General features: G+C 44.7%; 1 protein-coding gene across 1 annotated transcript; it reads left to right on the forward strand.

The window, feature by feature from the left end:
• Positions 1–1,151: 1,151 nt before the first annotated feature.
• LOC131878169 (uncharacterized) lies at positions 1,152–5,487 on the forward strand. The gene is made up of 3 exons (XM_059224078.1): positions 1,152–4,269; positions 4,909–5,357; positions 5,419–5,487. Exons 1-3 carry the CDS (start codon positions 1,152–1,154, stop codon positions 5,485–5,487), a joined length of 3,636 nt encoding a protein of 1,211 aa, XP_059080061.1.
• Positions 5,488–9,831: the final 4,344 nt, after the last annotated feature.

Genomic DNA, 9,831 nt, shown 5'->3' on the forward strand with positions numbered 1-9,831 from the left:
CGGCTTTCTTCGCTTTTTACGGCCAATTGTGTCATTGTACTAAAATGATATTTCCAACCCATTTGTGCGCCGGGGATTCTATCTTTAAAGTCAAGACATTCTTCTAGCTTTACTCTCACAAGCTTTTCCATGATCTTGGCCGTATTTTATGTCAGGGAGATCTAACGGTAATTTGCCACGTGACATCTGTCCCCTCCTTTATATAGATTGGGGATAATGTGAGCGGTTTTAAACTGTATTGGAACCTTTCCCTCAGCTTATGATCGGCTCATTACATAAAGGGGGAGAGAATTCACCGCATCTGAATCACTTTTAAAGAAGTGCACCGTCATGCCATCAGGGCCTGGAGATCTACTTGATTTGAGGGGCTTGATTGCTTAGGCAATATCCTTTTTTGGGGGGTTGTTTTTTCACAGACTTTTTAACCGCTATAGGGAATGGAATCCCCAATACTTTTAAAATGAAAGGTTATAACTCGCCTACTTACTTATCACTTTTCAATCTTTATATGATATTTGGTCCACCAGCGAATTTGAGTTGGCAGACCGAACTTGTTCTTGAATGTAAGGGTGATCTGGAATGTTGCTTAAAAATTTGTTCAAGTCTGACTTGAATGATGCAACCGGATCAACAAGGCCTACGTATTCCTTATGAATATTAGAGTGCTAAATTAGAGTATTTGCGGCTTCGGAAGGTTTTGAAATGCAATTTTGCGACAAAATTAGAAGCTTCTAAAAAAATTTTGGGCTGATAGAAACCTCAACACTTTTTAAGATTAATAAAAAAATAATCTAAATCCTGCTCATTGGTATAACATATTGGCAGGATAACTTTACGTTTGAAACCAAAATAAGACTNACCCTTGTTCTGTTTCTCTTCTTTCGTTTTCTTGTTTGTCGTCTCCCTGAATTTTGAGTTGTTGAATAACGAGTTTTTGTTGTAAAAGATGGCCGTCGAAAATTTACACGTGATACTTGAAGTGCTGGTTTATGTTAACTTCAAAACCGCGAGAAATCGCAGAACTATTGGTCCTTCGAGCCGGATCTTGGACAAGTGGGCTGGCCCTCGAACCCGTAGCGAACTACCCGAGAGCCAGAATTTGAAAACATTGAAATGTGGTTTTGCTAACGTGCTTGGGTTTTTTCATCGTCATGTCGGAGAGCGGATCGGATGAACTGGATCCCAACGCCATCAAGAAACCTGACCATGGGGACCCCAGCACCGAATTAGCAGGATCATCTAGAACCGTTCTTGAGAGCCAAGAAGAAGAGCTGAGGAATTTGCGTCAAGTCATGTCGGGAAAGAAGCGTTCAATAACCGTACAAATCAAGAACATTGAGAGGGATTTGGTGTCAGATCCACTTCCCAGTCGCACTGCATTAAAATATCAACTCGAATCATTAAAGAAAACCCTATCGGAATTGAAGACAGCGGCCGGACAAGTTCTTCAGACGGATTTGTCTGATCCAGATCGGGACGGAATTGAGACGTACTTAGCCAATGAGGAGCGTCGGATTAACATCTGCTTGGGCACCACTGTGGAGCATATAGAGGCTAGAGCAGACGAAGCGACGACGATTATTACGTCCAGAAACCCAGGTTTGCGTCGATTTCAAGATGAAGAACGAGCCAGACTCAATCGAATCCGAGATCAAAAAGCCGCTCAGATCGGACGTCTGGAACGAGAAAACGAAGAAATCAGAAGCAAGATGGAGTCATTGGAACTTGGTCCGCGGGCTATGGAGTTTGACAGTTGCTTACCGCCAAGACCGATAGTCATGACCAACTGGATGTCCCAACCTTCTTCAGAGACGGGGCCGAGTGGAGGAAAAAGCACGATCAGAAGTGAGATGCCCGTATTCTCTGGGAAGCCGCTCGAATTCACGAACTGGTCAAACCTCTTCCAATCACTCGTTCACACAACAAATAAATCACCGGCGGAAAAGATGGGTCTCCTTCGCATGAGTTTAAGTCCAAGTTGTCAGCAGCTCATAGCTGGATTTTCGAATAATGAGCAAGATTATCATGAGGCTCTACGACTCATTCACAAGCGATTTGGGCATGAAAAGCTCCTTCAACGTGCCCATCTTCAAGCAATCCGAGACATACCCAAGGTTGCTTCCAACGATCCGTCAAGCTTTTCTACCTTTGCCGATTCCCTCCAAGGTCATTTGAGAGTGGTGAATAGATTATATCCCCGTGGAGATGGCATGTTGTTATCCCTCATGTTTGATTTGGAGCATAAGCTGGACGAAGGGAGCTTCCTTCGGTGGCGGGATTTCAGTGGAAAGGTGGATGAAACCGATCGCATCCATGCATTTGGCGAATGGAGCATGGACTACGCGGAAGAACTACGCTATTTCCACTCGGAGAAGGAGGTGATCCCGATATCCTCGAAGAAACAGGGTTCCTTCCATGTCTTGGATTCCCAGGTTAGGGTGGTGTGTAGGATCTGCAGGGAGCCTCACAAAGAACGGCACTGTCAAAAATTCAAGAATGCCTCGAATTCACAACGTCGAGAAATGGCCAGAAATTTCGGCATGTGCTTCCTATGTCTGGAGGTTGGCCATAGGGCCTGGGTTTGCCCGAGGAAAAAAGAAATGTCCTGCCACAGGGATGGTTGTGGCCGTGGCCACCATATGTGGTTGCACGAAGAGGACCGTGGGGAAGAGCATAGCGCAACTTCCAAGAATAGCTCCCCCATAACATCCAACGTCAATTCCGTTAATTTTGAAGCAAGATTAGGGATTATTCCTGTGACCTTGTATCACAAAGGGAACAAAATCATGGTCAGCGCCCTCGTCGATGAGGGTTCAGACACCTCGTTGGTGAGTGATGAGGTGAGGAAGAAGTTGAAAATCCCAAGACCATCTCAGTTTGAGGTCACGATGAATCTCGTCTCAGAAAAGGCAAAATTCAGGTCTGGAGCAATAACCTTAGAAATCTCTGGATCTGATAGTGCTCGCCATGCATTGGTGGCCATGACAATGCCCACTGTCTGTAAGAATTTGCGAGCTTTCTCATGGAGCGGAATCCAGAAGAAGGTGCGTCACCTCTGTGACTTACCAATTGTTGAAAATGATCGAAAGGTGGAAATTCTGATAGGAGCGGACCACCTGCATCTGATATCGCCTCAAGAAATCAGAAGAGGATCTGAGACCGAACCGCAAGCGTTCCGTTGCTCTCTTGGATGGGTTATTCGCGGAAGGTTGCCGATAAACACCAAACGAGAACCGATCATCCAAAGCAATTTTGCTGTTACTGAGTCTGGAACTCTTGAGGAACAAGTTCGACGGTTTATGGAATCGGAACGATTTGGATCGGAAGGGGTCAAAGATCGAGGACCCATTTGGTCCCAAGAGGAGGCTTTTGCCATGAAACTTATTGAAGAACAGACATTTAAACTAAATGATGAACCTGGTTATTGCGTGAGCCTTCCGTGGAAGTCGACTTTTAAGCCCCAGAATGATCAAGAGATTGCCATGAGAAGATTTCGATCCCTTCAAAGAAAGATGAGCAAATCTCACGAATTTGCCGAAGATTATATCAAAGCGATCCAAACGTATTTGGAGAGCGGATATGCCAAGAAAGTGATGGACGAAGTGGAAAAAAATCACCTAGAACAACGATGGTTACCTCATCACGGGGTCTACAAGGATCCGACCAAACGAAAATTGAGAGTTGTGTTCGATTCCGCAGCAAAATATTCGGGCCTCTCCTTAAACGATTGTCTTTTCACCGGGCCTACGCTTCAGAATGAGTTGATACTACTGTTGCTCGGGTTTCGGGAATACCCCGTGGCAGTGACGGCCGATATCGAGGCTATGTATAGCAGGATCTTTATGAATCAGGAAGACGCAAGATTCCATCGTTTTCTCTGGACAGAAGACGTGGCAGGCCAACCCGAACTCTATGAGATGACAAGGGTCGTTTTTGGAGATTCGCCTTCGCCGTGTCAGGCCATACACGTACTCCAGCGAACCGTTGAAGATTTTGGGACTCCACGGTTGTTGGAAGTGGTCCAAAACCGGTTTTATATGGACGACTTTCTCAACAGTTACAAGTCTGAAATGGAGGCTATTCGAACTGGGAAAGATTTAACGCGAGTGCTCCGGAATGGCAACTTCAATCTCGCGAAATGGGTTTCAAATTCAATTGATGTCGTTCAAGAAATACGGGAAACTGCTCCAAGACCTCGGGAGGATATGGATGAAACCGAGCAAAGACCATCTGGTATCAGTTTGGGACATGTGGAAGGAAAGGTTTTGGGTATGGTTTGGGATCCCCAAGACGACACTATGTCCTTTGCATTGAAGAACCATTCACAAGTAGCTGCGGTTTTTACACGACGGGGGTTATTAAGCAAGTTATCCGGATTGTTTGACCCAATGGGCCTCGCTGCACCCTTTGTGGTAAAAGGAAAAATTAAGATGCAGGAGCTTTCTCGCTCCCCATTTGGATGGGATGATGATATTCCCACCGAAGATCATCATTGGTGGGAGAGATGGCTAGGCCAAGCAAAGTTATTATCGAGAACAAAAGTACCTCGATGCTTATTTCCCACTGGGGGGAATAATTTCCAACTACACGTATTCTGTGACGCAAGTCTGGAAGCTTTTTCCGCCGTGTGTTATCTACGAGTCGAGTTGAGTGAAAATATCAAAACAAGAATTATAATTGCCAAAACAAGGGTGGCCCCCACGAGACCGTTGACCATTGCCAAACTCGAATTGAATGCTGCGTTGCTTGGTGCTCGATTGGCGAACACTGTGGGGGAGGCCTTGCGTGAAAAAGTGACAAGACGTACTTTTTGGACCGATTCGTCAGCCGTTCGAGGCTGGTTACGTGCAACAGCCTCTTTCTACAAACCATTTGTGAGCCACCGCGTTGGCGAAATCCAAACTTTAGTTCTGCCTCAAGAGTGGCGATATGTACCGGGAGAACAGAATCCGGCGGATTACGCAACTCGATCTCAACTCCAAGACCAAGCGATTGCACAGGATTGGATTGATGGTCCTAGGTTCTTGTGCCAAGTCGAAAACATGTGGCCCAAGGACTTAAATGTTCCAAAGAATCTAGATGAAATCAAAAAAGATTTCCAAAATTTCCAAGTGTCCTCAGAAAGGTCGGACGGTAATGTAGGATGGTTTGAGGGAATCAAGGATCTCAAAGCGGCTGAGAGAAAGCTTCTAGAGGAGGTTGGAGATGAATCTAACATCTCTGAGATTCTCATCAAGAGGAGCCAAAGAGAATCCTTCCCCTTAGAACTGGAAGCCTTATCAAGAAATATCCCATTACCCAAGACATCAAGAATTCTGGCCTTAACCCCTTTCCTCGACCCCAAGGGAATCGCTCGAGTTGGTGGGAGAATCAGTAGGGCTCTGGTTCCATACGAACAACGTTTCCCCATCATCTTAGACTCACGTCACCCATTCACTAACCTCATGTTGGATTTCGAACATCAAAATTCCAATCACCCAGGAGTAAACCACGGATTGGTTTTACTGCGGCAAAAATTTCACGTGTTAAAGGGACGGGAAGCGATAAAGAAGTGCCGTAAACGATGCATTCATTGCCAAAGGCAAGTGGCCAGACCGTGCACTCAACTTATGTCGGATCTCCCGACTGAAAGGTTGGATGTACCCGCTCCTCCATTTACCAACACCTCTGTCGATTGTTTTGGGCCCTATCAGGTGTTGATTGGACGGAACAAAACTGATAAACGTTGGGGTGCCATATTCACTTGCCTCACTACTCGCGCCGTACATCTTGAGTTATTGCGAGGTATGAGTGAAGAAGATTTCTTGGCTGGTTTCCGAATCTTTGAGAATTTGAGGGGAAGGCCTCAGACCATGTACTCTGATAACGGCACAAACTTTGTGGCTGCCGAGAAAGCCATACGGTCCAAAAATATCCCCATTACCTGGAAATTTCAAGTACCCGGAGCTCCTCATTGGGGAGGAGCTCATGAATCTCTTATCAAATCTGCAAAACGAGCTATGGACAGTGTACTACAAAGGGAATCGAATCAGTTGAGGAATTTGAGAGAGGACGAATTAAGGCTGGTGATGGCAGAAGTCACAGGATTCCTTAATTCAAGACCGCTTTTGTACGAAGCTGGGGATCCAAGCAAGCCCACAACCCTCACACCCAACCATTTTCTCTTGTTGAGACCAAATCCAATCCTCCCTGATGGAAACTTTGCCCAAATGAGTCCCAGGAAACATTTTCGATACATCCAATCCTTGGTGGACCAACTTTGGAAGAGGTGGATCCAAGAATATTTGCCCTCTATGATTTCAAGGCCGAAATGGAGGACTGAAGGGCAAGAACTTGCCGTCGGTGATACAGTCATGATGATCGACCCGACGCTTCCACGGGGAAAATGGTTAAGTGGAAACATCAGTGAAACCCACCCCGGAAGAGATGGGAGAGTGCGAGCCGTTACCCTCGAGACGCCAGAAGGAAAGAAGACTCGCCCTGTTACAAAACTATGCTTATTGTCGCGCAGTTCCGAAACCGCCGAGTGAAATCTCGGGAAGCAAGGAAGAGGAGGAGAAATGTTCCGACGATTTGTATGAAATTATTCGGTTTTGTTTGTTTCCTTGCCTTTCCCTTCTAACTCATGTTTTTTACCCTTGTTCTGTTTCTCTTCTTTCGTTTTCTTGTTTGTCGTCTCCCTGAATTTTGAGTTGTTGAATAACGAGTTTTTGTTGTAAAAGATGGCCGTCGAAAATTACACGTGATACTTGAAGTGCTGGTTTATGTTAACTTCAAAACGGCGAGAAATCNACGGCCAATTGTGTCATTGTACTAAAATGATATTTCCAACCCATTTGTGCGCCGGGGATTCTATCTTTAAAGTCAAGACATTCTTCTAGCTTTACTCTCACAAGCTTTTCCATGATATTGGCCGTATTTTATGTCAGGGAGATCTAACGGTAATTTGCCACGTGACATCTGTCCCCTCCTTTATATAGATTGGGGATAATGTGAGCGGTTTTAAACTGTATTGGAACCTTTCCCTCAGCTTATGATCGGTTCATTACATAATAGGGAGAGAAGTCACCGCATCTGAATCACTTTTAAAGAAGTGCACCGTCATGCCATCAGGGCCTGGAGATCAACTTGATTTGAGGGGTTGACTTGCTTTGGCAATGTCTTTTCTTTCTTTTTTTTGTTTGATTTTTCACGGACTTTTTTAACCGCTACAGGGAATGTAATCCCCCAGTACTATTCAAATGAAAGGTTATAATTCGCCTACTTATTTAGTACCTTTCAATTTTTATATGATATTTGGTCCACAAATGAAACGGGCGAATCTTTCACCTTCAGAGAATGATTGGCAATCCGATCCATCTATTTGAACGAGCAAATAATCAGTCATTTATCTGGGAAAGGGGTTGCTCACTTAACTGATAGCCATGCCGCCTCTATCATGAAGATTGGAAGTCCCATTACCAAACCTCAACAACTTGCCCTTGATATCTATCACGTATGTCGAATCAACCATATTCGGCTACGAGTTCTTAGGCGACCTAGAGAGAATCCCAGATTACAGGCCGCGGACGCCAGATCCCGCCACTTTGACACTGAAGACTGGGGTCCTGACTATGACGGGTTTCTCCTCATTGAGCAGTTTTCTTCCAAGCCATTCGACGTCGATTTGTTTGCCACCTTGGAGAACAGAAAGAGCCGAAGTGTATTTAGCCGTGGGAAACAATGCCTTTAGTTTAGATTGGAACAAATTAGGATTCTTCCATGCCTGCCCTCCCCCCCGATTGATCGTTCCAGTGATTAAACAGGTCGTTGCTCAAAATGTTCCAGCGTGCTGATAGTGCCCTTCTGGCAAGCGTCAAATTTTTACCCCTTTTATCTCCGGTCATTTTTATTGCCATTACCGTTTTGCTATTACAATTACAATTGCCATTAATCCATTGCCATTACATTGCAATTGCCATTACCTTTTATTGTCGGTCATGGGCAGCTTTAAAGTAATGAGTCAGTGGGCAGGACTCGGTCCGTTGAGATCCGACTGATCTCTCTTTCAGGGCTAAAATTGGCGGGCGGGAAATGGACGAAAGAGCAGCCAAAAGTTTGAGAAGATCATCAAGTTCAAACTTGTTGAATTTCTTGATATTCATGAAGTCCTTCCTCCTAGCCAGCATGGGTTCCGAGCACATTTTAGCACGGTTACCCAACTGATTGAACATATTGAGCGGGTTATTGAGGGACTAGAGAGTCATGAATCAGTTGATGTAGTTTATCTCGACTTTGCCAAGGCCTTTGACAAGGTAGATCATGGTCTTTGAGTTAACAGGCTCCATGAAATTGGGATCCAAGGCAGGGTTCTCAATTGGTTAAAACGTTTCATTTCTGGTAGGAAGCAATTGGTTAAGGTTGAGGGATCCCATTGTGACATACATGATGTCAAGTCAGGTGTTCCCCAGGGTTCGATCTTAGGGCCCCTCTTGTTTATAATATTCGTTGCCCCGCTTCAAAAGCTTAGTCTCTCTGCCAGTCTCTCTTCTTATGCTGACGATACAAAGTTAGTTTCTGGTAGGAATGGCCAAGATTCCAGTAGCCTTGCAAAGGACTTAGATCCAATCTACTCTTTGGTAACTGAGAGTAATATAGCCCTGAACGGAATGAAATTCCGCTCAATGACGTTTGGGTCAACTTCTTTAAATACTCCACTCGTAGACAATTGAGGTAAAGATATTGAGCAATCTAAGAAATATTTAGGTGTAGTCCTCCAAAATTATGGAAAGTCCGAAGAGCATATCCAGTTGAAGGTGGGTAAGGCTTTTCAAATGTGTTTTTGGATATATCGCACGTTTAAGTCCAGAGATAGCACCACGATGCTGACTCTGTACAAGTCGATTGTCCAGCCACATCTTGAATATGCCTCACCCATTTGGACTCCAATGAGTTCAGCAGGTTTGCAAAAGGTCGAACAAGTCCAAAGATGTTTCACTTGGAGCATCAGAGAAATGAGAGAGCTCTCGTATTGGGAGAGAGCTCTCGTATTGGGAGAGAGCTCTCGTATAGCGAGAGACTAAACAAGTTGGGACCGTACAGTGTTCAGAGAAGGTACGAAAGACATCTAGTATTGTACGCCTTCAAAAGCATCTATGCGCTTTGTCCCAACCCAGGATTTAGGGTCATTTCTAGTGACCGTAGAGGCTTAATGTGCGTTTTGAGAGCACCTTCAAGCCCTGGAGAATCCATGCTAGTTCGAACAATAAAGTCCTCATTTCTTCTTTCTCGGGCTCCTGTTTAATGTTTTGTTTTGTTGTATTTGCTTCCCTCTGATATTCGTAGGGAATACGTAGGCCTTGTTGATCCGGTTGCATCCTTCAAGTCAGACTTGGAATTTTTTTAGATAGCATTTCAAATCAACCCTACATTCAAGGATCAACTCGGTCTGCCAACTCAAATTCGTTGGAAGACCAATTGTCCTTTTTGCCCAAGTTGGGAACCCTAACTCAGGTCCTTCAAGCCAAAGAGCTCAGCCGAAGGAGAAGCCTATAAGGCATGTTAAGTGATAGAAATGCATGGAAACATTTAGTTCGGCTCCCCGATTTCGGGCATTTTGGGAAGGGAAAGCTAAGACAAACATCGCAGTTAGAGACCCTGGTCAGAGACGTGCGAGGTTTGACAAGTGACTCCACTTCGAAAAAGTAAGCAATCAGATGAACTAAAAAGTTTCCAAAGAGATTTTGAATTGATCCGCTGTATAAGAAAGAGTACTGTCATGACAAGCACCACTGAATATTTCTTTTCAAGGACACTGCGAAGTTTTACTCAAAGACAAGCTGATTCATGGAT

This window comes from Tigriopus californicus, chromosome 3 (assembly GCF_007210705.1).
Source record: "Tigriopus californicus strain San Diego chromosome 3, Tcal_SD_v2.1, whole genome shotgun sequence".
NCBI lineage: Eukaryota > Metazoa > Arthropoda > Copepoda > Harpacticoida > Harpacticidae > Tigriopus > Tigriopus californicus.

What these genes read in the sequence shown, in the direction of transcription:
- LOC131878169 (XM_059224078.1), top strand. Translation starts at nt 1,152, where the DNA reads ATGTCGGAGAGCGGATCGGATGAACTGGATCCCAACGCCATCAAGAAA. An exon ending in TGTGGAAGGAAAGGTTTTGG is followed by an intron (nt 4,270 to 4,908) that starts GTATGGTTTGGG and finishes TCCAAACTTTAG; the next exon opens with TTCTGCCTCAAGAGTGGCGA. An exon ending in ACCCCAAGGGAATCGCTCGA is followed by an intron (nt 5,358 to 5,418) that starts GTTGGTGGGAGA and finishes CCATCATCTTAG; the next exon opens with ACTCACGTCACCCATTCACT.